This window comes from Leptodactylus fuscus, chromosome 5, assembly GCF_031893055.1.
Source record: "Leptodactylus fuscus isolate aLepFus1 chromosome 5, aLepFus1.hap2, whole genome shotgun sequence".
Taxonomy (NCBI): Eukaryota; Metazoa; Chordata; class Amphibia; order Anura; family Leptodactylidae; genus Leptodactylus; species Leptodactylus fuscus.
The window spans coordinates 182047941-182065851 of NC_134269.1; the positions used below are offsets into that span (position 1 = coordinate 182047941).

Genomic DNA, 17911 nt, shown 5'->3' on the forward strand with positions numbered 1-17911 from the left:
TTTCCCACAAAGTGGGCATGGCATCCACTTTGCAAGTACTGTAAAACGCCGCGATTTTTCTGCGGCGTTTTTGCCACGGCCAAATCGCAGCGTTTCCGGCCCGTGGGGCCCCGGCCGAAATAGCAGAGGACCATAATTCCTTAGGATTTTCAACATAGCCTTTCAATTACCTTTATTGCACATGAGAAACTCAAGCAAAAACGCAATGAAAGGGCCCCTTCACACGGCGTAAGCGAGCCGCTCATTTAGACACGTATGCATATACGCACGCTTCCCATTGAAATCAATGGGCTCTGTTTTAAAGCGCCACGCTCGGATACGTGTCTAAATGAGCGGTGCACTTACGCCATGTGAAGGGGCCCAAAAACCCAACATAAAACTCATATGAATTTCCACTGCACAAAACTAAAAAACACGATGAAAAACGCATGTACATGCACGTTTTTTTCTGCAACAGAAAATGCAGAGTTTTTTCTGCGTTTTTTTTTTTTTTTTGCTGCGTTTCCGCCCAGTGGGGCCTTAACCTAACAAGGAAAACTGTAATACAGAGCCTTTGGAGACTCTGATAGGCCTCATTGGCTGGTGAATTTATTTTGCTGGCAGCCATATTTAAAATTGGACAAGCAATCTTTTTGTAAATTTTGTAAAAACTGCAAGTAATACGGCCAAGAGAGCAAATGACGTGATAAGATAGTATGTTCCAAATGTTCCCTGAAAGACAACTTAAAACAAAAATTGGTTTCATGAGTGGCCAGCGATCATCCCTGCAGTTGGAGTGGTATCCCATTGTAAGGAGGAAAGGAGGGGGATGTAGCAGAATGCCATCGATGACGAGAAGAAAACCACATGGTGGTATGGATGGGCACTAGACTGTGAACAAGGTGCTGAAGTGAACCTGGGATCCCTCTGCATTGTGAAATTGTTGCAGTCTGGTCTTTGAGCAGTAGCACCTACTAGAAACCCTGCAGTACAATGAGACACTGCAGCAGGCGTCTTCAAAAGACAGTATGCAACCACTCTCTGTGTCTTTAATCAAAGAAGTGCAAATCATATCATCCTAATTTTTCCACATAAAAATGTGACAAATAAAAAGCTATGCCAGAATCCCTTAAATACACAAAAACATCACTATGTTATTTTCTAGAATGTTCACATACTGTAGCAGATCTATAAAATATGACATGTTTCTTTTAAAGGGTTTTCCAATTTAAGTCATATTACATCCAGTGGATCCATCTCTGGCACCTATCTTAAAAACACAGGTCAGAGACCTATTCTTCCCACTGCTGTGAATGGCGAGAACTACAGATGCATGGCCACTTTTCCTTTCACAACAACTACAGAATGGGAGGTCCATCTCTAACTTCTATAACATATCCAGTGCAAAACTAAGGCCCCATGTTGCGGAAGCTGAGTTTTTTTTTTTTGAGACAAAGCCAGGAGTGAACTGAGCAAAAGGTAGAAGCGTAAGTACTTCCTATATATTTCCCATTCCATTTCCCCCCCAAAAAAGGCAAAATTTGCAACCACAAAAAAAGCTGCGTTTCAACAACCTGGGGCCTCAGCTTTAAAAATTAAACTTATGCTGTGATTGGTTGTTGCTGACAGTTTTTCTTTGACACTTTCATATATCAGCCCCAATGTTTCACTTTTTAGTTTTTCAAAGATTGAAGGCTAAGTTTTAAATATATGCATTTTCTGTGATTTTGAGTCATGTGAATGCACATCTGATTTATTTATGATTTGTTACAGTGTAAGGGCTATCTACGGAACTGATGATCTCCGCAATGCAGTGCATGGGAGTTACTGTTTAACTTCAGCCGAGCGGGAAATTCGATTTATGTTTCCTGAAGGTATTTCTTACATAGGTACATTTGAAAATTACTGTAACTTAAAGGGGATTTCAAGGCAAAAGTATTTGATGACCTATTCTAAGGATAGGTTGGTATCAGTATTAATAGTATTAGATTGGTCAGGATCTGACACTCTGAGGGTACTGAATCTGCCTCCCATTCCCAAAACATTTAATAGGAGGAAGAATTTTGACTAGCTCCCTTTATAAAACTCATGTTTCAGACTTTAAAGGGAGTCTGTCATTGCATATATCAATTTTTAAATGACACCATGTTGGAATAGCCTTTATAAAAGCTATTCATCTCCTAACTTTATTTTCCAGGTCTTCACTGCCTTTTTCAAATTATTCCCAATTTTCCCTTGATGTAAATGATGCTCAGAGTACACAGGGTACAGTAGAACATGCGCAAGCCAAATCCAGCTGCTTGCTGTATATGACTAGCATCCCATCAGAAATAACACAAGCATGTCAGGCATAGATTGACTCTCCTTACACGCACTATGAGCTGTGAGAAACTGCACACTCTGCAAACAGAAAGTAGAGGTATAAGAGCATACTATTTATTTCCCATTCCTGTGTAGCCTTCTTGGTTTTGGCTCAAAAAATTGCAGCAAAATCTTCAACAAAATAATCTGCTTTTCTGCAACACAAAAAAGCACTGTGGGAAAAACGCGGCGGCAATTCATCACAGTTCTTCCCACAACGCTTTGCACAAAAAGTTTGCAGATGTTTCCTGCGATTTCCAAAATTGTGGGCAAACTGTGGTGTTTTTGCAATGTGGGGCCCTGGCCTTAGAGAGTTCAATCAGGTAGAAAACGGCAACAGTTTTAAATAAAGTGCATTACATTTTGGTTTAGAATCATTTGCACTATTAAATGAGACTACGTTGTCTGAGAGGCTAGTTACCATTTAAATGCCATAAATAAAATACCCTGTTATATATCCATTGTGATGATATCATAGGGCTTTCATTGTTTATAAACTTTTTTTTACAATTTCAGTGATAGGTATACTAACAGCTTTTATACAATAGGGGATGACTGTATTTTATCATTTTTTAAAATTGTTAAAAAATTGTAATCTTATAATAAAATAAAACATATTTTAATATAAGTATTAAAAAAACAAGTTTAAAAACGTTAATTCCCCTACCATAATGTTTTGTAAACAATAACCTGTATTATTACTGCGAAAGGCGGGTGTTTGACGATGGCGGCTACCATAGCCGCAGGGTGTCTGATGTTTTATACAGCAGACTTCCAGTGCTAATGTCGCGGGCATTAATCCTTCTGGCACCTCGCTCAAAGCTGACTGATGCGCCATTTTACGAGCGGCACGTGGGCACTGCCATTTTGCCGGTGATCGCCGGCAACTGGAGCAAGCTCAGGGTCTAGTGTCACATTGGCATGACAGCCAGAAGCCTTGTAAAGGCTCCTAGGCCTGTCTGCAATGATTTTCTTTTCCAGGCTACTCTATGTAGTCTGCAAAAGAAATGCTGATTTTTTGCAATGCATTGCATTAGTGATCAGACCCACTGGGGTTCAAGACCCTTATGGGGTCTAATAAATGGGAAAAAAAAGTAAAATAAAAAAAAGTATAAAAAATTCGAATCACCCCCTTTTCCCTAGAACACATATAAAAGTACTTAAATACTGTGAAACACATACACATTAGGTATCCCTGTGTCCGAAAACGCCCGCTCTACAAAGCTATAAAAATATTTTTCCCGTACGGTTAACGTTGTAGCGGGAAGGGACAGAAATACTGATTTGGCAATTAAATCCACATTATGATTAAAAAGACTTTATAACTGAGTCGTTCATGATGTTAAGGATGCTGCCCTCTATAGGGTGGCATACAGAGTGCACTGTTCTCCTAATTACATCCTGGAAAAATAAGGGGCAATGAAGGGTTACTTCTTTTCCATAAGAAAATTAGGGCAAAGATACTAATAATTTAAACAACTTTCATTGGTATAATATAAGGAATATTTGTATAAGTTGTTTTTTTTTGTATTAATGTTTTTGTCATTTTTTCAGCTCCTATTGAACCGATGCCCACTGGACGAGTTGCCCTGGATTATCTGGATCTCTTTGTTAATCCAACATTGCTATCTGGACTTTTTAACCTTTGCAAACAGAAACCATCAGACCCATATGTAAGTCAGTTTACATGACTTTATTTTACTGGGGCACTAATTTGAAATTTCTTTAAAGGGGTATTCCCACGTCGCATACTCACCAGTCTTCGTTGCTGTAAATTCTTCTTTCTTCCGGCTTTGTTGCGTCATTGGTGGGCGGGGTTACATATGCAAAGCCAGCGGCGAGATGCCGCTGGCCCTGCGTGCACGCTCATAGAAAGTGAGACCAGTCTAGCCTTCACAATGCAAATACAGACCCGGCATCCGCCTCTCTATTACAGCGGATGCCGGGTCTGTATTCGCATTGTGAAGACTAGACTGGTCTATGAGCGTGCACGCAGGGCCAGCGGCATCTCGCCGCTGGCTTTGCATATGTGAATACAGACCCGGCATCCGCTGTAATAGAGAGGCGGATGCAGGGGAGTGTAGACGCCGGCACAGATGCCTGCAACATCGCTATGCTCCTGCCCTGCATGAAGCCAGCAGTGATGTTGCAGGCATCTGTGCTGGCGTCTAACCGTCCCTGGCATCCGCCTCTCTATTACAGCGGATGCCGGGTCTGTATTGGCGGCCCCTTCCCCCCAAAGGGTAAACTACACACCTCCCCCCCCCCCTCCAGGCTGGCTCCCGTGCACTTAGCCCCTCCTCCCTCCCCCCTCAGAGCAGCAGATACATCACTTCACTTATGACCAGATAAGTCAAGGGATGTGTCAAAAAAAAATGAATAAAGTGATATAGTGGACAAACAAAGCAGTTTTGCTGAAGCAATGTATTTAGGAAAAGTCTTACAGTCACATTAACAAGCAGTATAGATAGGATCCTTGTGATGGGACAACCCCTTTAAAGATTATATTATAGAGTTCATACTCAGTAATTCCCTAGTGTATTGTTTCCCAGTCTCATCCTCAAAGCACCTCAATAAGTCATGCAGAGAGGATTTTTCTTATTGTGTCCCAAATCAGTGGCTTAAAAACCAATCGGTCTATATGTAGTGCCACATACTAAGGAGCATGTTTTCCCCATCTGCTCCTTTTCATCATAGTTTATTTGTGTTATAGGTATGATACCCTTACTGGCTAACCAGAAAAATTATATTTGCAAAGTTTTCAAAGCACAGAAGTTCCTTCTTCAGGGATTTCCAAATGATTCATTAAAACGTAGCATATCACTGGCATGATGCCATGATGTTCATGAGTTGATATGTTAGTGAGGTAAGGTAGGGTAACAAAACTAAGGTTATAGGGGTGATGGGTTGGGGGGTGTTTTGTAGTCATCTAGATTTAGCCTGATGGAGGATGATGAATTGCGTTCCTGTAGGGGCTCATAAATCCAAGTGCTACATTGAGTCCTTTTGTCAATTATCAGAATTTTATCATCAGCTTGAATTCTCAGATTTTTCTCTCTATCATTCTTGAAGAGACCTTTTAGAATTTGGACTTTTAGGCCTGACAAGCTGTGGTCTGGCCCAGAGACGTGTTTTCCCACATGCTATTCATCTGAAATTTTATTGTATATCTGCGTAAATTCATCCTGGCCTGCAGTTTTTGTTTCTCCAATATAAATTTCTTACTGGGGCACCTTGAACACAGTATCAAATATACGACATTTGAGGATGTACCTGAAAATATTTTAGTACTAGCCTCTGCCCATCACTTCGCCTGCGTCTTCTTGGTGTTGATGAACAGCTGGCTGGGACGCAATATATTGAGAGTGTTGTTGGCGTTGATGATCCGCCTACTCTGGCGTTTCGGCAGCTGTTAAGATGGTCTGCTGCTAAACTCGTTCTTTGCACTGTGCCCGTGATTGTTCCGGCATCTCAGCAACTCACTGGGACGCCATATAATGAGCGTGTTGTTGGCGCTGATGATCCCCCTCAGCTCCGCTTCAGGAGAACTCAGTTGACTTCTGACTTCCTTCATAACTGTCGTTGTTTTAGAATTTTGCAACAAATTAGATTTTCTTTTTCCCCAGCATGTTTAAAAGTAGCAAACTGCCAATTTGAATTAAAGGTGTTTTCCCATCCAGTGTGTCAGCATGTTGCCTTGAGCAGATCAGATAATATGCAAATGCATGTACACCATGGACTGAGGGTTAGCTGACTGTTTACATAGAGAGATAACAGACCTGGTTTATCAGAACCTGAGATAGGCTGCTGCAAGAGAACATAAATTCATAACAGTCATGAAGCCATGTCATTTACCGGGATAAAAAGTATCCTATGTTTTAATCGAGGTTACAAAATATCTTTGTGCCAAATTTCATTCAAATCTGTTCAGCCGTTTTTGTGTAATTGAGTAACAAACACACAAACTTTCATAATAATAAAAATAAATATAATATAAAATAATAATAATATATAAATATATAATATAAAAATAATATATATATTTATTAGTGGGATGGGATTGCTGTGCATTGATATATGGACTGAGTTTGGTGACAAGATGTAGGTACAAGCCTTGCATTTTTTGCTGTTGCATAGAGATGTGCCAGTCTCTGATGTTCTCTGCACAAAGTTTCCTCTTAACAATTGTTGTAGAGATGTGTCTGCTGTTAGAACTCTGTGTGGCATTGACCTGGTCTCTAATCTGAGCTGCTGTTAACCTGAGATTTCTGAGGCTGGTGACTCGGATGAACTTATCCTCCACAGCAGAGGTGACTCTTGATCTTCCTTTCCTGTGGCGGTCCTCATGTGAGCCAGTTTCTTTGTAGCGCTTGATGGTTTTTGCAACTGCACTTGGGGACACTTTCAAAGTTTTTCCAATTTTTCAGACTGGCTGACCTTCATTTCTTAAAGTAATGATGGCCACTCGTTTTTAACAGTCTATTCAGTAGGACTATCAGCTGTGTATCTGCCTGATTTCTGCACAACACAACTGATGGTCCCAACCCCATTTATAAGGCAAAAAAATCACACTTATTAAACCTGACAGGGCACCTGTGAAGTGAAAACCATTTCTGGTGACTACCTCTTGAAACTCATCAAGAGAATGCCAAGAGTGTGCAAAGCAGGAATCAAAGCAAAAGGTGGCTACTTTGAAAAACCTAGAATAAAAGACATATTTTCAGTTGTTTCACACTTTTTTAAGAGGACCTTTCATCAGATTGGGCACAGGCAGTTCTATATACTGCTGGGTAAAGCGCTATTGGTCCCGGTACCGTAGCGCTTTACAGTCAGAAGGGCTTTCCTGACACTCTGATCGCGGCTGCCAGGGGGGAAAACGGGGGGGGAGGCCGAGGTCACCAGGGAAAGAGGGGTGGTAGGCCAGGGGTCACAGGGGGGTGGAAGGGGGGACCGGGCTCGCGAGGGGTTGGTGTGGAAACTGGCCTCACAGTTGGGGGGGGGGGGGGGGACCACGGGGTTGCGGAGTCCCATTTGGGAGAGAGGGAAGTTGGGAGGCCGGGGGTGCTTTTCAGGAGGTCAAGGCAAGTCGGGGTGGCGAGTGAGGTATTCGAGGCCGTGGGGGAGGCGGGTTCCAGGTCGCCGTGGGGCAAAATGGGGGGACTGGGTACGCGGCTGCCGCAGGGCAGGAGGGGGGGGCTTGCCCTGCACTGCAGCTGTCTTGCCTAGGGGTGAAGGGGCCACGGACGAAGTTGCGGGTATTGCTAGTAACATATATATATATATATATAATATATATAGCTGTGTGTTAGCTGTGTGTTTAAATATAGAGATAACAGACCTGGCTTTATCAGCCTGCTGCCAAGAGCAGTTTAATATATGTCAACATAAATTCATAACAGTCATGAAGCCATGTCATTTATGTGTTATAATATACTATACTACTAATATTAGAAATGTGAAAGTTTGGATGTTTGCTACTCAATCACGCGAAAACGGCTGAACGGATTTGAATTAAATTTAGGACATAGATAGTTTGTAACCTCGATTAACACATAACACATAAATGACATGGCTTCATGACTGTTATGAATTTATGTTGACATATATTAAACTGCTCTTGGCAGCAGGCTGATAAAGCCAGGTCTGTTATCTCTATATTTAAACACACAGCTAACCCTCAGTCCATTGTGTACATACATTTGCATATTATCTGATCTGCTCCAGGCAGTGCTGACACACTGGATGGGAAACACCTTTTAAACATACCAGGAAAAAGAAGATCTAATTTGTCTCAAAATTCTAAAACAACGAGAGCTATGAAGGTAGCCAGAAGTAAACAGAGTTCTCATCAAGCGGAGCTGAGCAGGATCATTGACTCAAACAATACACTCATTATATGGCATCCCAGTGAGCTGCTGAGATGCCGGAACAATCACAGGCACGGTGCGAGGAACAAGTTCAGCGACAGGCCAGCTTGAGAGCTGCCGAAACACCGGAGCAGGTGCATCATTTACGACAACAACTTCCTCATTATATGGCGTCCCAGCGAGCTGCTGAGATGCCAGAACAATCACAGGCACCGCGTGAGGAACAAGTTCAGCAGCAGGACATCTTAAGAGCTGCAGAAATGCCGGAGGAGGCAAACCATCGATGGCAGCAATTTGCTGAATATAGGCGGATCATCGACGCCAACAACAGGCAGAAGAAGTTGCGGGCAGAGGCTAGTATATATATATATATATATATATATATATACTGCTCAAAATACAGTCCTATGAAAAAGTTTGGGCACCCCTATTAATCTTAATCATTTTTTGTTCTAAATATTTTGGTGTTTGCAACAGCCATTTCAGTTTGATATATCTAATAACTGATGGACACAGTAATATTTCAGGATTGAAATGAGGTTTATTGTACTAACAGAAAATGTGCAATATGCATTAAACCAAAATTTGACTGGTGCAAAAGTATGGGCACCCTTATCATTTTATTGATTTGAATTCCCCTAACTACTTTTTACTGACTTACTGAAGCACAAAATTGGTTTTGTAACCTCAGTGAGCTTTGAACTTCATAGCCAGATGTATCCAATCATAAGAAAAGGTATTTAAGGTGGCCAATTGCAAGTTGATCTCCTATTTGAATCTCCTCCGAAGAGTGGCATCATGGGCTACTCAAAACAACTCTCAAATGATCTGAAAACAAAGATTGTTCAACATAGTTGTTCAGGGGAAGGATACAAAAAGTTGTCTCAGAGATTTAACCTGTCAGTTTCCACTGTGAGGAACATAGTAAGGAAATGGAAGACCACAGGGACAGTTCTTGTTAAGCCCAGAAGTGGCAGGCCAAGAAAAATATCAGAAAGGCAGAGAAGAAGAATGGTGAGAACAGTCAAGGACAATCCACAGACCACCTCCAAAGAGCTGCAGCATCATCTTGCTGCAGATGGTGTCACTGTGCATCGGTCAACTATACAGCGCACTTTGCACAAATAGAAGCTGTATGGGAGAGTGATGAGAAAGAAGCCGTTTCTGCACGTACGCCACAAATAGAGTTGCCTGAGGTATGAAAAAGCACATTTGGACAAGGCAGCTTCATTTTGGAAACAAAGATTGAGTTGTTTGGTCATACAAAAAGACGTTATGCATGGCGTCCAAAAAGAAACAGCATTCCAAGAAAAACACTTGCTACCCACTGTAAAATTTGGTGGAGGTTCCATCATGCTTTGGGGCTGTGTGGCCAATGCCGGCATCGGGAATCTTGTTAAAGTTGAGAGTCGCATGGATTCCACTCAGTATCAGCGGATTCTTGAGAATAATGTTCAAGAATCAGTGACGAAGTTGAAGTTACGGCGGGGATGGATATTTCAGCAAGACAATGATCCAAAACACCGCTCCAAATCCTCAGGCATTCATGCAGAGGAACAATTACAATGTTCTGGAATGGCCATCCCAGTCCCCAGACCTGAATATCATTGAACATCTGTGGGATGATTTGAAGCGGGCTGTCCATGCTCGGCGACCATCTAACTTAACTGAACTTGAATTGTTTGTCCAAAATACCTTTATCCAGGATCCAGGAACTGATTAAAAGCTACAGGAAGCGACTAGAGGCTGTTATCTTTGCAAAAGGAGGATCTACTAAATATTAATGTCACTTTTCTGTTGAGGTGCCCATACTTTTGCACCGGTCAAATTTTGGTTTAATGCATATTGCACATTTTCTGTTAGTACAATAAACCTCATTTCAATCCTGAAATATTACTGTGTCCATCAGTTATTAGATATATCAAACTGAAATGGCTGTTATAAACACCAAAATATTTAGAACTAAAAATGATTAAGATTAATAGGGGTGCCCAAACTTTTTCATAGGACTGTAAATAAAGGGAACACTAAAATAGCACATCCTAGATCTGAATGAATGAAATATTCTCATTGAATACTTTGTTCTGTACAAAGTTGAATGTGATGACAACAAAAGCACACAAAAATCATCAATGGAAATCAAATTTATTAACCAATGGAAGCCTGGATTTGTAGTCACCCCCAAAATTAAAGTGGAAAAACACACTACAGGCTGATCCAACTGTGATGCAATGTCCTTATAACATGTCAAAATGAGGCTCAGTAGTGTCTGGCCTCCACGTGCCTCTATGACCTCCCTACAATTCCTGGGCATGCTCCTAATGAGGTTGCGGATGGTCTCCTGAGGGATCTCCTCCCAGACTTGGACTAAAGCATCTGCCAACTCCTGGACAGTCTGTGGTGTGACGTTGGTGGATGGAGCGAGACATGATGTCCCAGATGTGCTCAATCACATTCAGGTCTGGGGAATGGGCGGGCCAGTCATTAGCTTCAGTGCTTTCATATTGCAGGAACTGCTGACACACTCCAGCCACATGAGGTCTGGCATTGTCCTGCATTAGGAGGAACCCAGGGCCAACCACATCAACATATGGTCTCACAAGGGGTCTGAGGATCTCATCTCAGTACCTAATGGCAGTCAGGCTACCTCTGGCGAGCACATGGAGGGCTGTGCGTCCCTCCAAGGAAATGTCACCCCACACCATTACTGACCCACTGCCAAACAGGTCATGCTGAAGGATGTTGCAGACAGCTGATCGCTCTCTACAGCGTCTACAGACTCTGTCACGTCCGTCACTTGTGCTCAGTATGAGCCTGCTTTGATCTATGAAGAGCACAGTGCGCCAGTGGCGAAGTTGCCAAACCTGGTGTTCTGTGGCAAATGCCGAGCATTCTGCATGGTGTTGGGTTGTGAGAACAACCCCCATCTGTAAACGTCAAGTCGATTTCTAACTGTTTGTGCAGACACATGCACATTTCTGGCCTGCTAGAAGTCATTTTGCAGGGTTCTGGCAGTGTTCCTCCTTGCACAAATGTGGAGGTAGCGGTCCTGCTGCTGCGTTGTTGCCCTCCTACAGCCCTCTCCACGTCTCCTGGTAGAGCCTCCAACCTCTGGACACTACACTGACACAGCAAACCTTCTTGCCACAGCTTGCATTGATGTGCCATCCTGGATGAGCTGCACTACAGGTAGCTCAGGAGCTACCAAGAGTGTGAAAGCTCAACCAGCATTCAAAAGCCAAAAACATCAGCCAGAAAGCATTGGTACTGAGATGCAGTCTGTGGTCCCCACCTGCAGAACCCTCCTTTATTGAGTGTGTCTCGATAATTGCCAATAATTTCCATCTGTTGTCTATTCCATTTGCGCAACAGAATGTGAAATTGATTGTCAGTCAGTGTTAGTTGAAGTTACATTGTATTGCTTAAAGGGATTCTATCATCAAAATGACATTTTTTGTCCCTAACACATGGGAATAGCCTTAAGAACGGCTATTCTTCTCCTACCTTTAGATGTCTTCTCCACGCCACCGTTCGGTAGAAATCTCAGTTTGCTTCGGTATGCAAATGAGTTCTCTCGCAATACTGGGGGCGGTCCCCAGCACTCAATGCTGCGAGATAAATCTCCAACAACGCCTCTATCGTCTTCTGGAATGCCCTCCCCCTGTGTCTTCTTCCGTCCTGGGTTTCAATCTTCTAGGTCTTGGGCAGAGCCGACTACGCATGCCCACAGGCCACAAGAAAATGGCCGCTTACATAACTGTGTAAGCAGTCATTTTTCTTATGGCGTGAGCATGTGCAGTATAGGATTGCCTTTACCTACCTATTATACATAGTCATTCCCAACCTGCCTTATCGCTGTAATAAAATTCCATTGTTAGTTTTTATTGCGCTACTTTAAATTTAAAGACAAAATGGAAGTATTCATGAGCTGATATGACATAAAAGCATTTCAATACAGTTTCAGTTATACACACGATGCAAAAGAGGAATCTGCACCTAGACCACCTTTTGGAAGGCAGCTCCCTATAGATTAATACCTGATTTTCAAAGAATCCTAAAGGTATAATCTGGGAAAAATAGTCCCTCAGCCTTATAGGGCCCTCTAGCTCAGAGGGTTGGAGAGGTCGGGGGCCCTTCTTTAATTTTCGAGCTTTAAAGAAGATACAACCTCCCCCCTTAAAAGATACCTTCTTTTTGAAGGAGTTATACTTATCTGTCTTTTATTCTCATATTATGCCCTTAAGTTTCTTTGAAAATCAAGTATTACTCTAGAGGTAGCTACCCTCTAAAAGGTGGTGCTAGGGGCAAATGCCTCTTTTTTCATCAACGAGGTCCTATTTGTATATTACTTACCCAGAATTCTTAGCAGGGCATACATGGTCTAATCAATCCATCTCTCCCTAACCAATAGGGACTCTTATACTTTGGTGCTCTAAATGTTACTTATTTTGTTTGTTTCCTGCTTGCAGGTATGGCTTGCTGACTGGCTTTTGAAGCACAACACTAACAGACCTGAAGTTCATGATGAAACCATTTAAGAGATATAAGTTATCTGTGATTGTTATATGTTCACATTACTTGTCAACATACAATTTTATAACATTTTTAATAAAACATTATAGTTTATAATTTCTTATTCTGCATTGTTTATTTTGTACCAACATATTTTTCAATGTTTTATGGCACTTGGAGGGAATTTATCAATCTCCCTATTGGCAGTTTTCTATCCTAGCGCCAAACGTGCACTACATCCCATGTTCTGAATTTCTCTTGCCACATTGTGTGAACATGAACAGGGCAGGTACACCACAGCCAGATCTATTTATAAATCTTCCTTATTACTTATACCAGTGTTTTTGTGTGAGTTATAATGGAAAGCTCCTTAAATGTAGATTTCCATTTTAGGGCACGATCGGAGCCAGAGCGACTTATAAATCGGACATTCCCTGTGCTATTCTGGGCCTTTATTAAGACTGATGTACAAAACACCAATCTGAATAAATCTACCGCATTGTGTCTACATTATGTCTCAAAGACTAGCCAATTTAAAGGAATATTTTGCGATTTATCATATCACATTTCATCTAACACCTTGAAGGGACTGTGTCAAAAGAGTGAGCGTTATGACTAGAGATGAGCGAGTAGTACTCAATCAAGTAGGTATTCGAAATGCTCGTACTCGATCGAGTACCACTCACTGTTCGAATTTAAAAGTTCGATGCAGAACCAGCATTGATTGGCCGAATGCTATACAGTCGGCCAATCAATGCTGGTTCTTCTCCTACCTTTAGAAGTCTTCTCCGTACAGCTTCCCCGCGCGTCTTCCGACTCTTCATTCACTCTACCAGGCATCGGGCCTGGGCAGAGCCGACTGCGCATGTCCGCTTGTAGTGCGGGCATGCGCAGTCGGCTCTGCCCAGGCCCGATGCCTGGCAGAGTGAAGAGCCGGAAGACGCCGCGGGGACGCTGCAAGGAGAAGACTGCTCGGAGGATCCAGTCCGACCCTCACTCGTGGACTTGGTTACTATAATTTGATCGACCGTTGCCTACCCCTGAAACGAGCATTTTCCCCCCCATAGACTATAATAGGGTTCGATATTCGATTCGAGTAGTCGAATATTGAGGGGCTACTCGAAACGAATATCGAACATTTTACTATTCGCTCATCTCTAGTTATGACTAGAGATGAGCGAACACTGTTCGGCACAGCCGTTCCGAACAGCACGCTCCCATAGAAATTAATGGACGTAGCCGGCACGCGGGGGATTAAGCAACCGGCCGCCGGCAAAGTGTACGTGCCAGCTGCTTCCATTCATTTCTGTGGGAGCGTGCTGTTCGGAACGGCTGATCCGAACAGTGTTCGCTCATCTCTAGTTATGACTAATGTTGCTTTGTCAATCATGTGATCTCTGTGCAGTTCAGTACCATTCAGCTGTTCAATGTGTGGGGAATTGCTCAGGTAGATGCTTGTAGCAGTGCAGGAAACAGGGACATAGAGACTGGGTTGCGTTCAAGTTCAGTCTTTATTCACTTGCGGTGCATAAACTGCCTTTGTAAAAGCACAACCAAACAAAACAAAAATCTTCTCGGCTGAGAACTAACTAAACATAAGAAACTGCTCCCTGACTATACAGGAGCCTGGCTGCCTGACTCACGCTCTGGTAACAACAATGGGTGGCACAGTACCTGCTTTGTAGGTTCAGTCTGGACAGGTCAGCTCTGTCAGTGAGGTGCCACAGCTCCTAGTCCTCACACACAGACTCCCGTATATACTCAAGTATAAGCCGACCCGAATATAAGCAGAGACCCCTAATTTTACCTAAAAAAAACTGGGAAAACTTAATGACTAAAGTATAAGCCTAGGGGGGTAGGGAAAGGGGTGTTTTGGTTGTCTGTCTACACCTTCCCTGAGCTTGAGGACTGGGTTTTTTCTCCCCATTTGTAATTCAGCCTGGCTGAATATAGGGTATCAGCAGTGCTCCTATTAACCCCTTCCCGATGGAATAGGAGCACTGCAGATACCCTATATTCAGCCTGGCTATGGTCAGACTGAATTCCAAGTGGGGGGAAAAACCCAGTCTCAGGGAAGGGGCAGTTAGACACCTTTTTTTTCCAGCTACGGCATTTACCGTACAGGAAAAATATTTTTATAGATTTGTAGAGCTGGCGTTTTCGGACACAGGGATACCTATAACGTGTATGTTTCACAGTATTAGTTTTATATGTGTTGTAGGGAAAGAGGGGTGATTTGAATTTTTAATATATATATATTTTTTTTTTAACTTTTTTTTTTTGCATTTATTAGACCCCCCCTAGGGATCCCCCTAGACCCCCCTCTGATCACTAATGCAATGCATTGCAAAAATCATAATTTCTTTTGCAGGCCGCAGTTCCCCTTCAGGTCCGGTGGCCGAGGTCTTCCTTCAGCTTCGCGCTCCTGACGGCGGCCGGGGATCTCCCTCAGCACTTAAGGGCCGCATTTGAGAGAGTGGTCGCGCCCGCTCCCTCCTCTCTCCAGGGGCATGGCACCGCAGCGGTTCCTCTTGGAGGGCATCTCCACTGTAATTCAGGAACTCCGGCATTACCACTGTAAGAGTTACAGTGGAGGTGCTGATTGCAATGGTGATCGCTCTGGAGCAGAATGGCGCCATTATAGCTACAGACCACTACAGACTACAGCTACCGTAGTTACAGACCAGGCAGACAGACACCGGGGCGGGTGCCGGGCCCACAGCATCGCCAGCAGGAGCATGGTGATGTTGTTCATTTCAAACTACAGAATTACTTACGGTACTTCTGCTGGAAGGCCCCGGTACTTCTGCCAGGAGCGTGGCGATGTTGCAGCTCGGCACCTGCCCCGGTGTCTGTATGCCGGGTCTGTAACTACGGTATTACCGTAATGACTCGAATACAAGCCGAGGTGGACTTTTTCAGCACAAAAACTGTGCTGAAAAACTCAGCTTATACTGAGTATATACGGTATACCAGGCCTTAATTACACAGCTGACCTCCCTGGTGTGGGTCTTACCATACACTTTTTAGCTGCCTGGCTGGAATATATCTGTCCTCCCACACCACACCCTTCACTCTCTCCCAAATGGTACTGATCACATGATTGAACAAGTAACATTAAACATAATACTCATTCTTTTGACACAGCCCCTACAACCAGCTGAGGAGTCGGAATCTCAGATTCATTAATCTACACTATGTACAGCACTGTGCAGAGGGAAGCCTGGTACGTGCTTGCCTGAGCGTTACACTCCATTGAGGCACCTGTTTGATCGAGTTCCACAGATCTGATGTCCTAAACTGATAGGCTGTCCTACAGCTAGGCTTTCAATATTCCCTGACAGATTTGTTCTAATCAGGATTTGAACATGTTGCCCCACTCAGGACAGATTTTTGCTAAATGGGCCTCTGGGTAACAATCAAATAGAATACTGTACTTGCTTTTTTTTTTTAACTTATCAAAAAACCCCATTAACAATAGACCATAACATAAAATTGCAAAATACAGAAGTTTACAAAGTGCTGTATAAACAGAATACATGACAATTAATGCATTGCACACATTTTCATGGCTAGTAGTTGTAGTAGACAGACCTGGCAGATAATGACAGGTGCATACCCTTCAGGTTGTTCATGTGGCAGGCATGCTGTGCCATTATCTCTGCCAGGTATGTCTACTATAACTACTAACCATGAAAATGTATGCATTAATTGAAAAATGGTGCAGAACCATGTGGGGGAGTAATGATTTGGAGGAACAAACTGATGTACTTGGTGTAGCTGAGACTTGGCTAGATTTCTCACATGATTAGACTTTTAACGTTTAGGGTTTTACACTCAGGGCCTCAAAGCAAACTATAGACTTGACCCTCCCCTCAACCCCACACAGCATTGGGCCCCCTTTCCTGACCCCCACAGGGTGTAAGACTCTTTCCAAACACACACACACTATAATTTCCCACAGTGGCACCTCCCATAGCGGCTCCTCCACACAGAGCAGAATCATAAGTTTGTGCACTGGTGGACGTCATCTTGCTGGCACGCCTTCCTCTGTGTCTTCTTCCAACGACAGCCTCCTGAGCTCACTCTTCCACGCCATCATATGTGGGGCTCATACGGCATAATTTTGCTGATAGAGCCCCTTTAATCAAACCCACTTGAGCTGGTGCAATCATGCTCAGCATGTAACACGCAAATCTGTAAGCCATTAGTTTTATATCTAAATCTCTGTTGGGTTTCAATAGTAATTTAACTTATCCCATGTTGTCAGCAAAGGAGAAGGAGCTTCGTTACAAAATAGTTATTGTATGACGGAGATATTTTGGTTATTCAGTGACTTTTAAAATTCCCCACTGTATCCACCGGGGCCTGGTGCCTTGTTATTTTTTAAAGATTTAATAGCACCCTGGACCTCTTCTAGAGCTATGGGGAATTTTAAAGCTTCATAGTCATCTTCTGATAGGGTATTTTTATAGCTGTTTGTATTGTGCATCACTTGTCATCTCTCTATATCTGTAGCACTGAAACATCTTGATATTAAAGTGTTAACTTTAAGGCTACTTGCTGTATGCTCTATGAACCCATTATCTTTTTGAAGTGTGTATATGTGCACAAGGCTTCTGCTGGACCTGAATCAGTAGTGGTGCCAGCGGCATGTATTTGGGGTGCAACTTATGCTCATTGAGCCGTACCCTACATCACATGCTAGGAAGTCCAGAACATGACAACGGGTATGGTGTGTGTGTGTGCGTTTTTTTTTTTTGTTTTTTTTTGAGTCTGATAACCTATATTCTGTACAGTTCATCATCAATATCAGGTTGGTGGGGGTCTGACATCTGACCACCACATTGATCAGCTCTTCTAGGTACTGAAACTATACAAAGCCAGAAGCAGAAGATGCAGTACACCGTTTTTAGTGGCCACACCGGTGTACTGCAGCTCTCCTTCCAATTGTAAAAAATTATCCTCATGGAGCTCTTATGTATGACCTGGAACGCCAACAACATGAACACAGACATATTTGACTGTTGGCAATTGTACATAGCTAGCCCATTCAATAGATAGGTTTCCCCCAATATTCTGACTACATAAAGAAAGGTTCTATTCACATTTAAAAACTTTAATGATCAGTTAATTTATGCAAACAAAGGCACTCAATATGCAACGTTAACAAAACACATCTGTCAAAAAAC

The 17911-nt window shown here is 42.9% G+C and overlaps 1 protein-coding gene across 1 annotated transcript in view; it reads left to right on the forward strand.

The window, feature by feature from the left end:
- NME5 (NME/NM23 family member 5) overlaps positions 1 to 12745 on the forward strand; it is a 28839-nt gene extending 16094 nt beyond the window's left edge. Inside the window, exons 4-6 of the mRNA XM_075273543.1 lie at positions 1753 to 1853; positions 3895 to 4013; positions 12677 to 12745. Coding sequence (XP_075129644.1) covers positions 1753 to 1853; positions 3895 to 4013; positions 12677 to 12745 — 289 coding nt within the window. The remainder of the gene's footprint in view (positions 1 to 1752; positions 1854 to 3894; positions 4014 to 12676) is intronic.
- Positions 12746 to 17911: the final 5166 nt, after the last annotated feature.